Source organism: Saccopteryx bilineata, chromosome 2, assembly GCF_036850765.1.
Source record: "Saccopteryx bilineata isolate mSacBil1 chromosome 2, mSacBil1_pri_phased_curated, whole genome shotgun sequence".
NCBI classification, from domain to species: Eukaryota; Metazoa; Chordata; class Mammalia; order Chiroptera; family Emballonuridae; genus Saccopteryx; species Saccopteryx bilineata.
Genome location: NC_089491.1, coordinates 187174845 through 187197856, shown reverse-complemented (window position 1 = coordinate 187197856; position 23012 = coordinate 187174845). Strand labels below are relative to the sequence as shown.

At 36.4% G+C, this 23012-nt stretch overlaps 1 protein-coding gene across 5 annotated transcripts in view; it reads right to left on the bottom strand.

The window, feature by feature from the left end:
* The window catches only part of KATNAL1 (katanin catalytic subunit A1 like 1), a 119316-nt gene that overhangs the window by 83991 nt on the left and 12313 nt on the right, over positions 1-23012 (bottom strand). For 4 of the 5 annotated variants that reach the window (XM_066258921.1, XM_066258919.1, XM_066258923.1 and 1 more), the window contains exons 2-3: positions 18142-18317; positions 15405-15565 (exon numbers count right to left, since the gene is read on the bottom strand). In XM_066258921.1, coding sequence (XP_066115018.1) covers positions 15405-15565; positions 18142-18303 — 323 coding nt within the window. In that variant the 5' untranslated portion in view covers positions 18304-18317. Of the gene's footprint in view, positions 1-15404; positions 15566-18141; positions 18318-22402; positions 22550-23012 lie in introns of all 5 variants that reach the window. The other variant, XM_066258920.1, reaches the window with a different exon arrangement.

Sequence of the window (23012 nt, the reverse complement as noted above, 5' to 3'; positions counted from 1 at the left end):
GCCCTGCTGTTCCATTTATAGAGCACAGGCAGAGTAGATTTAGCATGATTCTTAAAGGCTCTGGGATTTTTGGAATGGTAAATAGGCACTGTCTTCACCTTCAAGTCACCAGTGGCATTAGCTCCTACAGGAGAGTCAGCCTGTCCTTTGAAGCTTTGAAGCCAGAAACTGACTTCTCCTCTCTAGCTATTGGAAGTCCTAGATGACATCTTCTTGCAATGAGGATGTTTCATCTACACTGAATATTTATTGTTGATGAAGCTACTTTCATTAATTATCTCAGCCAGATCTTCTGGATAATTTGTTGATGCTTCTACATCAGCACTTGCTGCTTCACCTTGCACTGTTATTGAGATGGCTTTTTTCCTTAAACTTCATGAACCCACCTCTGTTAGCTTCAAACTTTCCCTTTGCTGCTTTTTCACCTATACCAGACTTCACAGAATTGAATAGTTAGGGCCTTGCTGTGGATTAGGTTCTTGCTTAAAGAAATGTTGTGGCTGGTTTGATCTTCTATCCACACTCCTGAAACAGTCTTTACATCAGCAGTAGGCTGTTTCATATTCTTGTCATTGGTTTGTTCAGTGGAGTATCACTTTTACTTTCCTTCAAGAAACTTCCCTTTGCCTTCACAACTTGGCTGTTCGGCACAAGAAGACTAGCTTTTGGTTTATCTCAACTCTTAACATGCCTTCCCCACTAAGCTTAGTCATTTCTAGCTTTTGGTTTAAAGCAGGGGTAGTCAACTTTTTTATACCTACCACCCACTTTTGTATCTCTGTTAGCAGTAAAATTTTCTAACCACCCACTGGTTCCACAGTAATAGTGATTTATAAAGTAGGGAAGTAACTTTACTTTATAAAATTTATAAAGCAGAGTTACAGCAAGTTAAAGCCTATAATAATAATTACTTACCAAGTACTTTATGTCAGATTTTTGCTAAGTTTGGCAGAATAAATCTTTATAAAACAACTTACTATAGTTAAATCTATCTTTTTATTTATACTTTGGTTGCTCTGATACCACCCACCATGAAAGCTGGAATGCCCACTAGTGGGCAGTAGGAACCAGGTTGACTACCACTGGTTTATTTTTTTATTTATTTTTATTTATTTTTATTTTTTTTGTATTTTTTCAAAGTTGGAACAGGGAGGCAGTTAGACAGACTCCCACATGTGCCCGACCAGGATCCACCTGGCACGCCCACCAGGGGGCAATGCTCTGCCCATCCGGGGCGTCACTCTGTTGTGACCAGAACCACTCTAGCACCTGAGGCAGAGGCCATGGAGCCATCCTCAGCGTCCGGGCCAACTTTGCTCCAATGGAGCCTTGGCTGCAGGAAGGGAAGAGAGAGACAGAGAGGAAGGAGAGGGGGAAGGGTGGAGAAGCAGATGGGCACTTCTCCTGTGTGCCCTGGCCGGGAATCGAACCTGGGACTCCTGCACGCCAGGCCGACACTCTACCACTGAGCCAACCGGCCAGGACCTGACTACCATTGGTGACGGATGTGCGACTCTTCTTTTCACTAGAACACATACAGGCCATTGTAGGGTTACTAACTGGCCTAATTTCAATATTGTGTGTCTCGGGGAATGGGGAGGCCCAAAAGAGGTACAAGGATGGGGCTTGGTGGACCACTCAGAACACACACATCTATAGATTACATTTGCTGTCGATATGGGCACAGTCCATGGAGCCCCAAAACAATTACAATAGTAACACCAAAGATCACTGATCACAGATCACAATAATAAACATAGTAATAATAAAAGTTTAAAGCACTACGAAAAGTACTGAAATGTGAGAGAGACCTGAAGTGAGCAAATGTTGTTGGAAAAATGGCACCAATATGTTCGACACAGGGTTGCCTCAAACCTTGAATTTATAAAAAAAATGCAGTAAGAACAATAAAATGAGAGGTGCCTGTGTATATTCTGAATACCAGTCCTTTGTGAGACACACAAATTGCAAGTATCTTTTCCCAGTATTGACTTGCCTTCTTACTCCTATGACGTCTCCTGATAAAGAGAAGTTCATAAATTTAGAATTCTGACTTACCAATCTTTTATTTTTTTTGAGAGGGAGAGACAGGAAGGGAAGGAGATGAGAAGCATCAATTCATAGTTGCAGCACTTTAATTGTTCATTGATTGTTTCTCATCCATGCCTTGATCAGAGGCTCTAGTTGAGCCAGTGACCCCTTGCTAAAAGGCTCAAACCAGCGACCTTGGGCTTCAAGCTTGTGATCTTTGAGCTCAAACCAGAGACCCTGGAGTCATGTCTATAATCCCACGCTGAAGCCAGTAACCATGCGCTCAAACAGGATAAGCCCACGCTCAAATCAGAAACCTCAGTGTTTCAAATTTGGGTCCTCAGAGTTTCAGGTCAATGCTCTATCCTCTGAGCTACCACCTGGTCAGGTCAGACTTACCAATCTTCTATCTTTAATACTTTAGTGTCCAGTTTTTAATAAATCTTTGCAACCTCAAGATTATGATGACATTCTTCTGTTACTTTCTGGAAGATATATTTTATTACCTTTTACATTTTAGATAGTGATCTATTTCAAATTAATTTTTCTATACTGTGTGAGGTACAGGTTCAAGATTCCCCCCCTCCTCAGCCACATGGATATTCAGTTAACCCAGAAGCCTTTACTGATAAGACCCATCTTTCCCATGGAACTTCAGTGACTTCACAGAATTTCATAGATCATGTGACTTCACAGAATTTAATCTTTAATGATAAATTCCAGTTCTAAAAAGAACTTTAGAAATTTTAGTTGTTCACTATCAGAAGACTAGAAACAAATATTTTATTATGATATATTTAGGAATCAGTCTGTTCAAAATATTAACTTTTTCAACAAATATCTGAACTCTAAATGAATGCAAGATACTACGCTACATAATACAAAAGGCTATATTAGGTTAAGTCTTCCCTCTTTATCTAACAAGCAAATCAATCACATTCAGAAATACTTTTAAGTACGAAAGGCCATGCCAATATAAGTTGTTTTGTGTTTTGAAGGGTGCTATTGTGCAGAAAATACTCTTCAAAGGTTTACTTTCCTTTTTCTTTAACGTTTTAAATGGTAATTTTATTAATCTATTTTCTTTTTTTAATTAACTTTAATTTATTGTGTTAACATGGATTCAAGTGTCCCACTCAATATAATATCCTTACCCCCACCCACGTGCCCCCCATTATACCGCTTTTGCTTCCCTCCTCCTAATTCCCTCCCCCCTTCCCTCTGGATTTGCTGTCCTGTTATCTGTATGTTATGTAATATATACAATTTCACTAATCCTTTCACCTTCTTTGATCCATCTCCTGATCCCCCTTCCATCTGACAGCTGTCCCTCTGCTCCCTGTGACCACGCCTCTGCCTCTATTCTGCTCCTCAGTTCACTTTGTTCATTAGATTCCGCATGTAAGATTATATTATATATATTTTCTTTCTCTGCCTGGCTTATTTCACTTTGCATAATAATCTCCAGGTCCATCCATGCCATCACAAAAGAAGAGATTTCCTTCTTTTTCAAGCTGCATAGTATTCCATTGTGTATATGTACCACAGCTATTTTTTTTTTTTTTGTGACAAACAGAAAGGGAGAGAGATGAGAAATACCAATTCTTCATTGCAGCACCTTAGTTGTTCATTGATTGCTTTCTCATATGTGTGTCTTGACCAGGGGGCTACAGCATAGCTAGTGACCCCTTGCTCAAGCCAGTGACCTTGGGTTCAAGCTGGTGAGCCTTGCTCAAACCAGATGAGCCCACGCTCAAGCCGGTGACCTCAGGGTTTCAAACCTGGGTCCTCTACGTCCCAGTTTGACACTCTCTCCACTGCACCACTGCCTGGTCAGGCTACCACAGCTTTTTAATCCATTTGTCTCAGAAGTGGGATAGTTGGGTCATAAGGCAGTTCCATTTTTAATTTTTTTTAGATAACTCCATATTGCTTTCCACAGTGGCTGCACCAATCTGCATTCCCACCAACAGTGCATGAGGATTCCCTTTTTTCCACTCCCTCACCAACACTTGTTGTTTGTTGATTTATTGATGATAGCCATTCTGACAGGTGTGAGGTGATATCTCATTGTGGTTTTAATATGCATCTTTCTGATGATTAGTGACATTGAGCATCTTTGCATATGTTAGTTAGCAATCTATACATCCTCTTTAGAAAAGTGTCTATTCAGGGCTTTTGCCCATTTTTTAATTGTTTGTGTGGTTTTTTTGGTATTGAGTTTTATAAGTTCTTTATAAACTTTGGGTATTAGTCCCTTATCAGATGTATCAGCTAATATGTTCTCCCATTCAGTGGAATGTCTTTTCATTTTGTTGATGTGCAAAAACTTTTTAGTTTGATGTAGTCCTATCTGTTTATCTTCTCTCTTGTTTCCCTTGTCCAAGGAGATATACCTGAAAAAATATTGCTACTGGAACTGTCCAATATTTTACTACCTATGTTTTCTTCTAGGATTTGTATAGGTTTGTGTCTAGTATTTAAGACTTTAACCCATTTTTAGTTTATTCTTGTGTATTGTGTAGGAAGGTGGTCTAGTTTCATTTTATTACATATAGCTGTCCAACTTTCTCAACTCATTCATTGAATAAACTATCTTTACCCCATAGTATGTTATTGCCTCCTTTGTCAAATACTAATTGACCATACAGGCCTGGATTGAGCATATAGCACTGCTACCTACTGGGCTCTCTCTATTCTGTTCCATTGATCTATATCTCTGTTTTCATGCCAGTACCATGCTGTTTTGGTTACTATGTCCTTGTGGAATACTTTGATATCAGGTAGCATGATTTTGTTCTTCTTTTCAAAAGTGCTGAGGTTATTTGGGGTATTCTGTGGTTCCACTGAAATTTTGGGAATACTTGTTCTAGTTCTGTGAAATACACCACTGATATCTTGATAGGAGTCATATGAATCTATAAATTGCTTTGGATAATGTGAACATTTTAATGATGTTAATTCTTACTATCCATGAACATGGTATATGCTTTCATTTGTATATACCATTTCTTCGACTTCTTTCTGCAGTGTCTTATAATTTTCCAAGTACATATCTTTTACATCCTTGGTTAAATTTATTCCTAGGTATTTTGTATTTTATTCTTTTTGAAGCATTTTTTTTACAGAGACAGAGATAGGGACAGGTAGGGACAGACAAACAGGAAGGAGATGAGTAGCATCAATTCTTTGCTGCAGCTCTTTAGGTGTTCATTAATTTCTCATATGTGCTTTGACTGTGGTGCTACAGCAGGCACATACTGTTTTCTTGTATTCCCTTTCTGATAGATCATTATTGGTGTATAAAAATGCAACTGATTTATGAATATTTATTTTGTATCTTATATTCATTGTTTTCAATTCCTCTCATCCTATTCACTGAACTCACTCTGTTATTCTCCACCATTCCACCCAAAATGTTCATCTAGGTGACCAGTGAGCTCCATGTTGCTAAATCCATTTCAATTCTCAATCCTACCTTATTTGACCTACACACAGAATTTGATAAAGTTACTTAAAATCTTTAAACCTCAATGTTGTCTAAAAAACAGGGATGATAATAATAGTACCTATTTTAAAGGGTTGTTGTGAAGATTAAGAAATAAACCATGTAGCCTAACGAGGTGGTGGCACAGTGGATAGAGCATAAAACTGGGACAGGGAGGACCCAGGTTCAAAACTCTGAAGTTGCCAGCTTGAGCACAGGATCATCCAGCCTGAGTGCAAGCTCACCAGCTTGAGTGGGGGCCACTAGCTTGAGTGTGGGATCATAGACCTGACACCATGGTCGCTGGCTTGAGCCCAAAGGTCTCTGGCTTGAAGCCCAATGTTGCTGACTTGAGCCCAAGGTTGCTGGCTTGAGCCCAAGGTCACTGGCTTGAACAAGGGGCCACTCGCTCTGCTGTAGCCCCTCCAGGTCAAGGCATATATGAGAAAGCAATCAATGAACAAATAAGGTGCCATAACAAAGAATTGAATCTTCTCATCTCTCCCTTCCTGTCTGTCCCTATTTGTCCCTCTCTCTGTCTCTCTCTCTCTCTGTCACAAAAAAGAAAGTAAGAAAGAAAGAAAAAAAGAAAGGGAGGTCGGGAAGGAGGAAGGAAGGAAGGAAGGAAGGAAGGAAGGAAGGAAGGAAGGAAGGAAGGAAGGAAGGAAGGAAGGAAGGAAGGAATCATTTAAGAGCTGATTAGCACAGTACCTGGTTCACAGTCAAAAACTCAATAATTGTCAGTTATAGTGGTTAATCAGCACTGCTACCTACAGTCTACCCAGAGTCTAAAAACAGAGTTCATCCCATTCTCCACAACAGGATTTTAAAAGAGACTATGACTCCAGAATATTAAGAAAATAAGAATAATACCAACCTGTGAATCATATTAGGCAAATAACTTACTCTACCATATAAAGGATGACCTTAAATTTTCTTTCTTAAACTTCCCTGATTGCTGATGATTCCTAATCACTGCCATTAATCTCAATCTCTCTTAAACTCTGGTTCTCATTTCCAATTCCCATTCAACAGCTTGGTCTAGAAATGTCATTATCTATTTTCAGTTTTTCTCTCATTCTCTGTATCTCATTATCCACCAAATCCAGCCCATTCTACCTCAGTAATGGCTCTCACATCCATTTCACCCTAAGACTGTATGCTTAAAAGGGCAGGGATGGTGACTGTTTCTGTAGCCCAGCATAGTACTGGCACAGTACTTGGCATATTACAGGTGCCAGCATCCCAGCTTAAGCTTCCCAAGATGTCTGAATTGTTTTTTCTTATTCGTTTCTTGAGGCAAGGGGTGTGTGTGTATGTGTGTGTGTGTGTGTGTGTGTAGGGGGGGAGGTACTTCCTTTGTACTTTCCACAAGGCCAAAGATAATGTTGAGCACATGATGAATGTTCATAAAATATATGTTGGATAGATCAATGATACAGTGTTTTTCTTCCTAAGACTTCAAAACAATTTTAAAAATATACATTTTACACAGAAAAGTAAACTTAATTTGGAGGACCAATCAGTGGTGGAATAGACAGAAAAACTTGCTCTTCTTACCTCCTAATCCCAGGAAAGTAAGAGAACCATAGCATGGGTGAAATACTGAAAAGATGAGATGGTAGTTTCCTGTTTACTGGTACCTGACCTTGGCCTTAACTGATCTTTTCCCACTGCAAATTTGGCTTTTAAATGTTAGAAGTTACTTAATCTATGTGGTACATAAAGAAATACAAAGCAATAATTTTAATACCAAGTCAGTGAGAATTTCTTCTAGGCTAAAATTCTGTATAATACAAATTTGATAAAAAGCAATCTTCTATCTTTATGTGCACAAAAACAAATTACACTATTTTTCCTGATTCCAGAGGAAAACATTTGAGGGCCTATTAGAGTTCTTGTTACCTATACAGAATAAGCCAAACAATTAACTTCAGGCCTGTGTAGCCTATTCTTACCACCATATCTCACAAAATATGTAACTTTAAAAGATCTAACATTTATGTTTTTAAGTTGAATAAAGAATAGTTTATTGAATATATGCTATGTCAAACAGTGCCCTAGTAGAGAAAATCTTAGTTTCATGGCTTCAGGTCTCATGGAAGAAACTATTTTAAAATGGTTTCATTAAAAATAATGTGTTTAATAAACATATGAAAAATATTATAACATAATTTAATTACTACAAGGCACCTTTTAACTCAGGACACGAAGAATGACCTGCAGGCTTTATCTCTCTGGAGTGTAATTCTAATATTTCCACTACCTCCCATCATAACCTACTTTTGTTAACTCAGTTTCCTCAGGTTTAAGGCAATGAGTCTACTCATTTTAAAAGATTGTTTGGATTTATCCAAGCAGCTGCTGGTGACTGAAAATAGGATCATGATTGAACTCAGCAGAAACATAACATATAAGATGTAATTTCCAAAAATATGGCACACCACTGCTGGAACCCACAATATACAAGTGCCCTGGTGTGCAGTAACAGTGATAAAAGAGTTGTTTTGTGTTAAAAATCCAAAAGGACAGGGCCACAAACAGAGCTACCAAATCAGTGCTGGACACATCTGTGCCTGAATGGCAAACACATGAGATGCATCCCAGAAATACTTTGTGTGAAACAAGGTAAAGTCAATTCTATCTTCCTATGGACTCCCACTATAATTTCAGTGTGATGTTCCCATAAGGAAAATTTTTTAATTAAAAAATATCAATATTTTTAAATATTTTTAAATATTTATTTTAAAATATATTTTAAATATCAATATCTATTTAAATTAGCATTTTCAGCTTCTTTATTCTCATACCACCGCTTTTAAGAATTGAATAAAGTGGATGTATTAGGATATACAGACGATATCAAACACATACCCACAGACACCACTGTTTGTGTGTAGGAAAGTAACACAGCAGAATGGATGCAAAGAAGACTTCTGAACTTGAAAAGATCTGGATTCAAATCCTGATTTTCCCACTTTCTTGTTCAGATAACTTTGGGAAAATTACAAACTCTATAAGCTTCAATTTTCCTCAGCTATAACTGGGGTTCATAATAATAATTAGTAAACGTAATATGAGTATACAACAATAGATACTTCATGGGATCATTGGAGGCTTCAAGAAGATAATGCTTGTAAAACATTCTATAAGTGACCAAGAATTAGTTGTTATCCTTTCCCTGAAAATGATCAACAACTTCATGAGACTTTGACATTTAAAAAACCAAATTCTCTCTGCCAGCGTTACTCAAAATATTTCAGAAAATTAAGGATTTGTGTTGACTGTTCAAGGAAAAAATAAATTTCCATTAGGAATAGTTATGAATAAAGCTATCATTTTTTAATTCTCTTATTTGCTTATTTATCTGAAAGAACACTTGTACTTTCTTTCAAAATTGACCATTCATTCTAATTACTCATTAATCGCCAGTTACTAATAAGACATTAAATTACCTTAATTAATTCCATAAGGTAGAGATCACAATTTTATAGATAGTGAAGCTAACATTTAGAGAGACTAAATAACCAGCTCAAGGTCATAGAGCAAGCGAGTGTCAGCACTAGATTTCAAACTCAGATCTCATGGATTCAAGTCAAGTGTTTTCCCATCAAACCAAGAATGTTTAATAACTATACCCATTATTCACTATCTCTAAGCAAAAATTGCATTATCTTTTGTTTTACATGACCAATAGAAAGAAAAATTATAAAAGGAGAGAAATACTACATATCTCTAACTTCCCATAACTTCTAACCTTAAATTTACAATCTTAATAGTTATTTTAGCAGCCTGTGAAGACATTCTGTTCTACAAACCCATATAAATTTTACCTCATTAACATCTGCCTTACATCTATGTCACTAACGATATTCTTATTTGATGAAGTATCTGTGGCTTTGCTTATGTAAAGACTTTATTCATACTCTATCCCATGCTATCATTGAAAGTATTAAAATTTCTTCACTAGCAGAACTTTGTGAAGTTGGTGGGTCTCTTTCTTTTTTATTTTTTTAAAAACTTTATTTATTCATTTTAGAGAGAAGAGAAAGAGAAAGGGGGAGGAACAGGAAGCATCAACTCCCATATGTGCCTTGACTGGACAAGCCCAGGGTTTTGAACCAGCAACCTCAGTATTCCAGATCGATGCTTTATCCACTGTGCTACCACAGGTCAGGTAGTATTTTTCTATTGTTATTGAAGATATATGTGGGAATAAAAAAATTTCACCTGTGCACCTGACCAGGCGGTGGCGCAGTGGATAGAACGTCAGACTGGGATCCGGAAGACCCAGGTTCGAGACCCGGAGATCGCCAGCTTGAGCACAGGCTCATCTGGTTTAAGCAAAGCTCACCAGCTTGGACCCAAGGTCACTGACTCGAGCAAGGGGTTACTCGGTCTGCTGAAGGCCTGCAGTCAAGGCAAGTATGAGAAAGCAATCAATGAACAACTAAGGTGTCACAATGAAAAACTGATGATTGATTCTTCTCATCTCTCTCCATTCCTGTCTGTACCTATCTATCCCTCTCTCTGACTTTCTCTCTGTAAAAAAAAAAAAAAAAATTTCCCCCATGCAATATACAGTCTTAGATTTGTTTTTATTAAGGGTTTCTAACCCACAGAGGAAGAAAATACACACAACGGGTACATAAAGGGACACTTTTTTAAAAATTTAGTATGGAGAATGGAGGTTCAGAAAATATATTCTGATCAATTCATCTTTCATTTTTATAAAAAGTAAAGATTAAAGCACAAGTATAAAAATCAATCAGATCTGTATTATAGGCAATTTAAGGGAGGACAAAGAAAAGGAAATACCTGGGCTACTGTTTCTCTAATGAGGAGAAGTTTTCAGGTAAGTGTTCATCAAGAGGAAAATGCCAGCCACACTTTTTATTCAGTTTGAGCCACAAATATTAGAGTTAGTATCTGTGGCCACTGCTTTCTGAAATACATCATGGTGCTCTAACAATTCAGAATAGGTATTTCTTATACTGAAAATTATTCCCAGGACCAAATGGGTACACTGATGAATTCTACATTCTTCAAATGTTTGAAGAAGAGTTAACACCAATCCTCCAACTCTTCCAAAAAACTGAAGAAGAGGAAACACTTCCAAACTCATTTTGAGGCCAGCATTATCTTGATACCAAGCCAGATAAGGGTAGTACAATAAAAGAAAATCATATACTAATATCCTTAATGAACACAGAGGCAAAACTCTTAACAAAACCAAATTCAACAACCAAATTCAACAACATATTAAAAGGATTATACATCATTATCATGTGAGATTTATCCTTGGCATGCCAAGGTGGCTCAACATATGTAAATCAGTAAATGTATCCACCACATTAATATGATGAAAAATACAAATCATGCGAGCATCTCAATAGATGCAGGAAAAGTAGAGGACAAAATATAACATTCTTTCATGATTAAATACCCTCAACAAACTGGATACAAAAAGAACATAACTCTATATAATAAAGGCCATATATGACAAACCCACAGCTAACATATTTAATAGTGAAAAATTAAGAGCTTCTCCTCTAAGATCAGGAATAGCACAAGGATGCCTACTGTCACCACTTTTATTCAACATTGTACTTGAAGTCCTAGCCAGAGCTACTAGGCAAGACAAAAACCTAAAAGGCATTCAAATTTCAAAGGAAGAAGTAAAAACTGGCATTATTTGCTGGTGATATGATCTTAAAATTCAAAGACGCAACCAAAAAAGTGATGGAACTAATTAATAAATTCACTAAAATTGCAGGATATAAAATCAACATACAGAAATCAGTGGGTTCCTATATACTAACAACAAGATATCTGAAAAAAATAAAGAATACTATCCCATTCACAAAAGCATCAAAACAATAAAGTAGTTAGGAAGTGAAAGATATGTACAATGAAAACTATAAAACTTTAATGAAAGAAATTAAAGAAAACACAAACAAATGGAAATATAACCTGTGTTCATGGATCAAAGATTAATATCATTAAAATGCCCATTCTATCCAAAGCCATTTACAGAATCAGCACAATCCCTATCAAAACTCCAAAGGCATTTTTCACAGAAATAGAAAAAAAAATCCTAAAATTTGTAGGAAACTGCAAAAGACCCTAAATTATCAAAGCAATCATGAAAAAAAGAACTGCCAGAGGTATCATATCATATTCTTGATGTCTAACTACACCACAGCCATAGGTGGGTAGCTCAGCTGGTAAGAGCTTCATACTGATATGCCAAAGTTGCAGGTTCAATCCCTGATCAGGGCACATATAAGAATCAATTAATGAATACAACAATAAGTGAAACAACAAATATATCTCTCTTTTGGCCCCCCATCCCTTCCTCTCTAAAATCAATAAACAAAATTTTAAAAAATATATATATTATAAAGCTATAGTAATTAAAATAGTATAGTACTGACATAAAAGTAGACAGATACATAGACCACTGGAACAAAATAGAGAGCCCAGAAATAAACTCTGTTAATTAATATTTGACAACAGCAAAGAATACTCAGTGGGGGAAAGAGTAGTCTCTTCAACAAATGGTGTTGAGAAAACTGAATAACTACTAGCAGAAAAATAAAATTGGACCCCTTAAACTACTCACAAAAATAAACTCAAAATGGATTTAAAAGACTTTAAACATAAGACCTGATACTGTAGAACTCCTAAAAGAAAACATAGTGAAAAAGTTCCTTGACATTAATCTTGGCAATGATTTTTGTCTATGACACCAAAGCAAAAACAACAAAAGTGAAAATCAACAAATGGGACTACAACAAACTGAAAAAGCTTAATCACAGAAAAAGAATTCTAAAAATGAAAAGACAACCTACCAAATAGGAGAAAATATTTGTAAATTGTATATCAAATAAGGGGTTCATCTCCTAAATATATAAAAAATTCATATAACTCAGTAAAAAAAAAAAAAGAAAAAGAAAATCTGATTTAAAAACGAGAAGAGGAACTAAAAACACATTTTTTCCAAAGAAGACATCTAAATGACCAAGAGTTATGTAAAAAGATGCTAAACATCACTAATCACCAGGGAAATGCAAATGAAAACCCCAATGAGATACTACCTCACACCTGTCAGAATGGCTATAATCAAGAATATGACGCCTGACCTGTGGTGGCGCAGTGGATAAAGTGTCAACCTAGAACGCTGAGGTTGCCAGTTCAAAACCCTGGGCTTGCCTGGTCAAGGCACACAAGGCAGTTGATGCTTCCTGCTCCTCCTCCTTTCTCTCTCTCTCTCTCCTCTCTAAAATGAATAAATAAAATCTTCTATTAAAAAAATGAATATGAGATAAGTGTTGGCAAGGATGTGGATAAAAAGGAAATCCTTCTACACTGATAGTAGGAATGCAAAATGGTTCAACATTATGGAAAATAGTGTGGAGGTCCCTCAATAATTTAAAAATAGAACTACCATATAATCCAACAATTCCACTCCTGGGTCTATATCCAAAGGAAATGAAAACAGGATACTGAAGAGCTCTCTGCACCCCATGTTCACTGCAACATTATTTACAAGAGCCAAAATATGGAAACAACCTAAGCATCCACGAACAGATAAATGGAAAAAGAAGATGTGATACACATGTACAATGGAATATTATTCAGCAGAAAGAAGAAAATCCTGCCATTTGCAACACTACAGATGAAACTTGTGGGCATTATGCTAAGTGAATAAGTCAAAGAAAGACAAATGCTACATGATATCACTTATGTGTGCAATCTAAAAAAGCCAAACTTGTAAAAACAGAGTATAATGTTGGCTACCAGGGGCTGGGGGAGAACTAGGAAGATGTTATTTAAGAGTACAAACTTGCAACCAGTAGATAAATAAATCCCGGAGACCTAATGCACAACTTAGTGATTAAGGTCAACAATACAGCATTATAAACTTCAAAGTTGCTAAGAGACTAGATCTTAATTGTTCCCGCCACAAAAAAGAAATGATAATTCTGTGATGTAACAGAGGTGTCTACTAATGCTACGGTAGTAATCATATTGCAATATATAAATGTATGAAATCAACACATTCTATACCTTAAATTAAATAATGTTTATGTCACTTACTGTCATCTTTTAGCTTCAAAGTATATTTCTAAATTAAATACTTTCAGGAAAAAAAGTATTTTATTATACATATATACACAAAATTTTCACATTATGATAGATCAAAATGACATTATTTCTTTTTTCAGTATTTATGTTGGAATTTCCATGGTAACAATCCTATGATTCTTGAAAAACTGCCTTTTGAGGAGTAACAGTCACCTGAATCCAAAACACCTGAAGGTGGTTACACATGAGGAAAGAACGTTATTGTTGTAGACCTTAGAAAAAGATCATCTTCTTGTGTTTTTATAATGGAAATCATAAAATTATCTGTAATACAGGGGTGTAGGAAAAACATGAAGGAATAAATTACCCATACTTCCCCATGTATAAGACACTCTCATGTATAAGACGTACCTTAGTTTGGGGCCCAAAATTTGAAGAAAAAAAAAGTATTACATAGAGTTATTGAACTCAAGATGTATTTATCATAAAATTCATACAACTCCTCATCACTGTCAAAACTCCCATCCATTAACTTGTCCTCATCTGTGTCTAATGACGAATCACTCTCTTCAACAATGAGCACAAAAACAAGCACGAAAAAGCGAGAAATGCAAGTAAAAAAAAAAAAATCTGCAACCACTGTATAAGACACCCAGTTTTTAGACCCCAAATTTTTCTGAAAAAAGGTGTATCTTAAAAATGGGGAAATCTGGTAACCGTTTTTCACAATTTAAAGACTTTTAGAGAAACGTTAACAGATCCACAAGTTATACACAGGATCACAGCTACTGACCAATGGGAAACTTATTTTCTGTGCTATAACATCTGGCCACACCACCACTTCACAATCTAGGGGAATGAAAGCCAGACACCTAAATTCAGATGCTGATCAAGCCTAACTTACAGGTCAGGGTTTCTCAGGCCTTACTTTCCTCACTGTGGAATCATTGTTGATGAATACTTATGTGCCAAATACTGTGTTAGCAATAAAAGTTTGTTATTTTTGCTCCAAATAAGTAAAACCACAGTCCTGCTCTTGCAAAACTTATCTTGTGGAAAGACAAAAAATGCAACCTAACTGGTATGAACAAACCATCTTGTCTGGGCAAACTTAAAAGGCTGCAGAAAGGAAACACAGCTGAGCTGAGACTTGATGAATGTGAACTGCTTAGATGGGGACTATGGGTATTCCTTGAAGAAAGAACAGGTTGCAAGGACAAGATGGCAGGAAAGAATAAGAAGAGAGAGGTTTATGTAGATGATGCACCCATGCACAGGCGGGGCATCTGGGAGATAAACTTAGAGCTTTATATGCCACATTAGGGAATATGACCTTTAACCTTCAAGAAACAGTAAGGTCCCTTTTGCACTAAGACTCTGGAAATTGGCTCTAGGCCCAACCAAATGAATACAATTTGTCTACCATTTAATTTAAAGTTGTTAGTCTTTAAAAGCAAAAATGTCTTAAAGCAAAAAAGCCATCTATGTTTTGATGTTGATATTCTGAAATCTAAAAGACCTCACTTAACTGATAAATTTTAGGACTAGAAGATTTCTATTGTTATAAGTACAGAAGTAAAACATTTTAAAAGCAAGATGTATGACAAGTGTTTGGCATCTGTTCTTTAACACATACAAACTCTGTAAACCTACAGGTGAGAAAATTATACACAGATATTATATTTACATGCCCCCCAGAAAAACTGTTTCATCTTGTTCAAATAAAGCTTTACTCCCTTCACTCTTGCTGTTGATCAGCTACAGAAGCACCTAAAGAACATGAAGTCCTGTTTACCTGTGTTCTGCAGGAACAGGGGGCGGCCAAACAGCAGGGTCTCTAAATGGTTCATCTTGACAGGACACAGGGAAATCTGGGGGCCTGTCAATTTTAAAACTTTCCAAAGTGTTGACAATACTTTTAACTTGTTCATATTCTTCCAATAATTCCTGCCGAACCTTTAAAAAATATATATATGTATATATATAGCCTTTATGCCAGAAACTGTTTAAAGTTTAAATTGCAAATAAATTGCTATAGAATGCAAGTTTTCTTAATATTTTCAAAATATACAAAATGAAACATTAAAACATATTTAAAAACAAAGAACTATTTTAAGTAATATAGACAGGAGGGCAGGATTTGGTTTGAAAAAAGACATAATTAAATATCTTTTCATAGGGGAAGTAGTTATATATCTTTCATAATGGAACTTTATTTCTACCAAGAAATGTAATGACCATGAACACAATTTAAAACAAGCAACTATGTCAGTAACAAGCCAGTCATTCCCAGAAAGTTATATATAATATTAATGCTAAATCTTTTTAATATGCTTGGAAATAACTTCCAAAAAATCATTGCCCTGGCCAATAGAGCATCAGCCTGGCATGTGGATGTGCTAGGTTTGATTCCCAGTCAGGGCACACAGGAGAAGCAACCATCTGCTTCTCTACCCTCCCTGGCCCTCTACCCTCTATCTCTCTCTTTTCCTCCCACGGCCATGGCTCAGTTGGAGCAAGTTGGCCCTTTACGCTAAGGATGGCTCCATGGCCTCACCTCAGATATAAAATAGCTCGGTTGCCGAGCAATGGAGCAATGATCCCAGATGGGCAGAGCATCGCCCCATAGGGGGCTTGCTGGGTGGATCCTGGTCAAGGTACATACAGGTGGCTATCTCTCTGCCTCTCCACTTCTTACTTAAGAAAAATTTAAAAATAAAAAACATAAAAATCAGCCAAAATTTTGACCAGCGTTTCCAGTACCCAACACCATTAAGTATGACATGGCTGCCTGTCACAGCATCTGAAAACCTAATGTGACAAAATACTTTCAATATCCAATTCTAATTTTTATTTAAATTCTCCTTTACCTAAAATCATAATTCTTTTGGCCTTGTTAAATTATTTTAAGTCCTGAGTAAAGTTTATTTTAAGCATAAAGGCAAGATTTTTCCTACATTTAAAAAACCTTATTGAGGCCCTGGCCATTGGCTCAGTGGATAGAGAACTGGCCCAGCAGGCAGACATCCAGGTTCAATCCCTGGTCAGGGCACACATAAGAAGCAACCATATGCTTCCCTTCCCCTCCCTCTCTCCCTTCTCTCACTCCTCCTTTCTTGCAGCCAGTGACTCAGTTAGTTTGAGTGTCAGCCCCCGGAACTGAGGATAGCTAAGTTGGTCCAAGCATTAGCCTTTAGGCACTAAGAGTAGCTCGATTGGTCTTCATGCGCTAAAAATAGCTGAACTGATTCCCAGACAGGGGTTGCCAGATGGATCCTGGTCAGGTACATGCGGGAGTCTGTCTCACTGTCACCTCTACTCTCACTTTAAAAAAACCAAAACCCTCATTGAGCACCTATTATGTGGAAATTCTTGTATTTTGAAACTCATAGCCCAAACTAATTTTCAGAGGCAAATAGAAAAAAAACTGAAAATTACATTTATAAATTCAGTTTAACAATTCTAATTTTTTAATCATTAAGCACACTTTACTGTAAAGCAGAACATAAAAAACTTTCCCTTAAGAAAGTATCTTAAAGTAAGAAACTTTATCTTGAATAATATATAGAAAGGAACATATAAAGGAGATGCAGAACCAAAAAAAAACCTTGATAAAATTTAACTGCTCATATATACAATTATATGATATACTTGGAAAAATGAAATTTCAGAACCTAATGGAAAGAAACATAGTAGAAATATCTGAATAGAAATGTTAATTATTTAACACAAGAACATGTCAAAAATATTTTCCATGCTAGATTAACAAACCACTCTTATCTATGGCTAGTATGCAGGATAGACGAAAACAACCAAAAATTTCAACCTGAGTTAGAGCAAGTGTATTGTTCTCATTCAGTATAACCCGGTAACACTTAGATTGGAAGATGAGCCAAATTTACCCTGAAAATTTAATAAACATCAATTTCTGACCCTTAGTGGAAAAATTAGAACACTTAACGGCATTTAGTACATAAAATGGAAATTTCAAAGAAATGCTTGACTTTGTACTTTAAATATTAAAAGGATTTTAATTTTTAGAAATAAGTGGGAAAATTATAATTCGTTTTTATTAACTGTACTATTATATAATCAAGTTTTATAGTCAAGAGACAGCAAATATATTAGTGTTTTTTTATTAGATTACTGATTCCTTTGTATTTGTAAGGAGTCTTTCAAAAGAAGAGGAAACTTTCTTAAATGAAAAGTTTTATGAAAAGGGTCAAAAAGAACTGAAAGAGTATAGGGCAAGTAGTAATAACTTATTTCAAAAATTAGTACTCACCATTAGGCAAGTAATGAAAAATTTTTTAAATTAAGAATAGATTCAATCAGAATTAAGTATCTTTTAAGTATGTCTCATGAAATAATAAAAAATATACAAAGTATTAACTGGGCAAGATAGAAAATTATTCAGAGTACATTTTAGACGTAGTTCATAGCTCAGTCTTCAGACAAATAAGGACTATTTACATCTAATCTTGCAAGTACAACAGACTACTGACCTGACTCACTGAATAAGGTGGTCTTACCTGTTGCCATTTGCCTTTGACAGCTGGGTCTCTGACTGACTGACAATGTCTCTGAATCTGCTGGATTACTCCTTGGTAATATACCATTGATGAGTCATAATTTCCAAGAAGTGCATATTCTCTTCCTTTCTTTGCATTGTCACAAATCTCAGCCAAGTTCATCTTCTTTCAGAGACCTAAACATTAAATATAATGACCTTTTATCAAGTTTTCAGTATCAATTCTAAAATTTCTTTTTTATTCTTTAAAATATCATCTTAAAACCACTTGGAAAGTCTAAATAGTTCTTTCTTTGAAGTTACCTGAATGCATCTTGTAATACTAAACAAAGTTTCTAATTTTGGCAGCACAAAGGAAATCACAAAAGAACACCCAAGGAGATAATGAGAAATCGCACAGTTCTGAACTACTGATTCATGTTACAGGTACTGGTTTTCCTTGCTCACTTATAATGCTTATAAGCTGCAATGAGAGTAAAGATAATCTTGCTTTATTTTTTAATTTATGCTTGACAATGCAGAAATATATGAATATCACATATTTTCCACTGACATCAATTAAAACTGCAAATTCTCAATAAAACTTTCTGGCTCAAGAACAGAAAGTCATTCTGAAGAAACACATTTTAAAGGAACAGCCGACTGTTGCCCATGCATCACTTATATCCATTTAACATCTCATACAGCTTCAATTTAAGCAAAATCCTGTGAATTAAACTACCTGAGCCCTTTTTGTTCCTCAACTGTAACCGCCCATGAGCCTGTCATTCTCTGTAGCATTTTGTCTGTGAAAACAACTAGCAGTAATTTTCTTCATTCTACAGGATGCTAAGTTGACCATCTGAAAATACCCAAAATAGAGAGAATCACAGTATTTTTCCATGCCTTCTTGAGGGAATTAGAATTTGGAGTAGTTAGGAGTCAGAGAGGAAGAGCCAAGCTGTCTATTCTTAAGGGGCTCTAACACTCTTCCTCTAAATTAACAACATCTAGTTCTAGGCATTTTAAGTGACTCAATTACATTCTTGAAAATAAAGCTGTTTCCTTTATGCATTTTGGCATGTTATTTTTGTCCCTTCTCCCAGCAGAGGTTCACTAAAGGCAGCACCCATGTTACTCAAGAATCACATTGCAGCAACTTGTACACTACTTTTATGTGGTAAAAAATTCCAATGTTCCGTACATCTATCACAGGATATAGAACATGGAAAGCTTCTCCTTCAAATCAGAATATTAACACAAAGCTGTGAGGTCTTTTTACAGGGAATAATTAATCTGTAATTAATAAATCCAATAGAAACAAAGATGTTCCATACATTTTTTTGAATTCACTGTGAGACCAAGTATTAATTCTGCTAATATGTGCAGGAGTCAGCAAACTTTTTCTGTAAAAGACAAGATAGCAAATATTTTAGGTTTTGAAGACCAGTGGTCAATATTTTTGGTTCTGAAGACCACTGCTCAATATTTGAAGATCAGTGGTCAATATATAATGAGACAAAATTTTTCACAATTTTTGATGAAATTCAAAATATTATAGTGATAATAGTTGAGCACAACTTCTAAAACAGGTCTACTATTCTCTTCAGGTTATCTCTCCCTTCCTATCCCGCTTGCTCTCCCCCCACCCTCATGCTAAATAAAATAAAATAAATTTTGAATTATATCATTGGTGATTTATCTCCATTATTTCTGTTCTCTCTTTCTGGACCACTTTGTATTCAGATATTGGACTTCTTAGTTTGGCCCTCTGATTTTCTTACATTTTCTCTCCTATTTTCCATCTCTTTATCCTTTTGCTCTACTTTCTTCAAGATTTTATCAACTTTACATTCTAACACTTCTGTATTTTTCCTTTTATATTTTATTATTGTAATAGACACAACGTACAGTGCACAGGCCTTAAGTGTATGACTTTTTTACTTTGGATACACCCAGGTTACACTACATCAAGATACAGAACATTTCCATGCCCCAGAAGGACCCTTCATGTCCCTCACAGTTAGCACTTCTCCTCTAGGACAATTACTATTCTACTTATGTTATCATTCATAAGTTTTGCATGTTTGTTTAAATCAGCTTTATTGAAATATAATTTTTATACAATTAAATTCACTAATTTTAGGTATACAATTTGATTTCTTTTGAAAAGTGTATACAATTGCTTTTCCACCACTAAAGTCAATATACAGAACATTTCCATTACCCCACAAAATTCCCTCTTTATCCTCTGCAGTCAGTACCCACCTGATCAGGCATTCTCTCACTGGCTTATCATTATAGTTTTGTCTTTTATAGAAAATGACTTAAATAGAACCATATAGTATGTATTCTGTTATTTGACTTCTTTCATTTAGCATGATGCATTTCAGATTTACCCATGTTGCTGAATATATTAGTAACTCAATGCTTTTTATTGTTGATTACTATTTCATTATATGGATATAATAAAATTTGTTTTAAATTCACCTGTTTTCCATAAGGCATTTGGCAGAAACAAACACAAAAGTACAGTATATCTTTGACCAGGCCTCAGAGTATATCCACTGAGGTGACATTCAAAATTTCAAGATACAAAAAACTACAATCCACTCTAAGGGAGAGGCAAATGATACAACATAAAGCAGAATTAATGCTGTTATGTAAAGCTCTTGATAATCTATTAATTACTATGAAATAAGTATACTTAAACACATAAAGACAAGACATTTTTAAACAAATAGGCAGATGTAAAAAATGAAAAAACTTCTAGCATTAAAAAAATATCAGTTAAATTTAAAACTCAGTGGATGTCAGAGTGCCTGCGCTGTCCACAGAGGGCTGAGGCAGCCGAGGGCCACAGCAGCAGGGCACCAGGACAGCATGGGTGTCGGCTTTGGACCACTTTCGGGGCTGTAAGCATGAGGAAGCTGCAGCCCACCAGGGGACCCTCACCCTGACACCCTCAGCAGTAAACAAGGTAAAACAACTTCTTAAAGACAAGCCTGAACATGTAGTGTGGAAGTTAGTGTCTAAATCAGGGGTTGTAATAGTTTTTTGTTTTGTTTTGTTTTTTGCGAGAGAGGGAGATGAGAAGCATTAACTCACGTAGTTGTGCCACTTCAGTTGTTCACTGATAGCTTATATGTGCCTTGACCAGGGGCTCAAGCCAAGCTAGTGACCCCTTCCTCAAGCCAACAACCTTGGGCCTCAAGCCAGTGTCCTTTGGGCTCAAGCCAGGGACCTCTGGATCACGTTGATGATCCCACGCTGAAGAGGGTGACCTTTGGGTCTCAAAACTGGGACCTCAGCATCCCAGGTTGATGCTCTATCTACTGTGCCACCAGCAGTCAGGCATATAATGGCCTTTCTTATAGTCTAGAATACATGAAGACAAAAGGAGATTCTGATGAAGGAGTTGTTCAAGAGGGAGTCAGTGTTCATCGGAAAGAAAGCACAGCTAACACTTTCAGGAACAGAAATGGACTCTGTTGAAGACAGATTATCCAGTGAGTTTGTGTCCAATAATCCACACATCAGAGGAACATGTGGCTGTGGAGAAAGCTGTGATACCTGACTCCTAGGACCACTCTGGCTGTCATTTCAGGAAAGCCTGTGGAAGCCCTGGCCTTAGTGAAGAAATCATGAGACTGTCACGTGTTTATAATGTGTGGCTGCCTTATGAGGAAAATAAAGGGATGCATTTTAAAAATGAAGCCTGTTAGATTTTTTTTAATTTTATTTATTCATTTTTAAAGAGGAGAGAGAGAGAGAGACAAAGAGAGAGAAGGGGGAGGAGCCGGAAGCATCAACTCCCATATGTGCCTTGACCAGGCAAGCCCAGGGTTTCGAACCGGCGACCTCAGCATTTCCAGGTCAATGCTTTATCCACTGTGCCACCACAGGTCAGGCCTGTGTTAGATTTCAGTACTGATATTTGTATTCTTTCTAAGGGACAGATTATGAGAAGCCATCAATCTCTTTGGGTCATTTTTCTGATCTGTAAAGAAAAAAAACTGCACTTAATTCTCTTGTATCCTTTATGTTAGAACCAGTTTTACAGAACTTGCCTGCCAGGAGGATTTCAGTAAACACATTTTTAATAGGTGTGCACTCTACAGATCTCTGTTGAATGGCTTGATTGATGGTTCTTAAAATTCAGAGGCAGAAAAGTCCTGACCGCTATGTTGGTCATGGTAGTGCACTGTTTTTCTACCCAAACTTGGCACAGCCTTTCTATATATTTGTCCAAAATTTCATTGTCAGATGCATCATTTGCTTACCCTTTAGCAGAATCAGCCACTTGATGAAAGTATCAAAGATTTCCTTGAACTGCAGTGCAGAAGGGTTTTGAGTGATGGCATCAAAAGGTCAGAGAAACATTTGGTCCACCATTTTTCATCCATTTCTTTTGCCACTCTATGCATCTGCTGAAGGTGGGGTCTCAATCTCAGATCCTTTTAATTGAAAAGTCTATTACAAACCTTCTGGCCCACCCATCAATTCTACTCCCAAAGAAGCACAACCCTGGGGAAGGACAGGGCTGATGTCCACTCACACAATACAGAGCAGGGACTGCTCACAGCTCCCCTTCCATATAGGTGACACACCAGCACAGCACTCTGACATAGGTAGTGGGTGGTCTGGCTTCTCTATCTGATTGATATTTCAATAAGATTTCTGTGTAATTTGATAAAGATCATATTTTTTATTTGCGTGAGAAAAATCTTCTTATTTTATTAAATTGATTTTAGAGAAAAAAAAGGAGAAAGAGAAACATTGAGCTTCTGTTCCACTTATTTATACATTCACTGGTTGATTCTTGTATGTTCCCTGACTTGGGGTTGAACCTGCAACTTTGGCATATGGGCACAATGCTCTGAGCTACCAGGT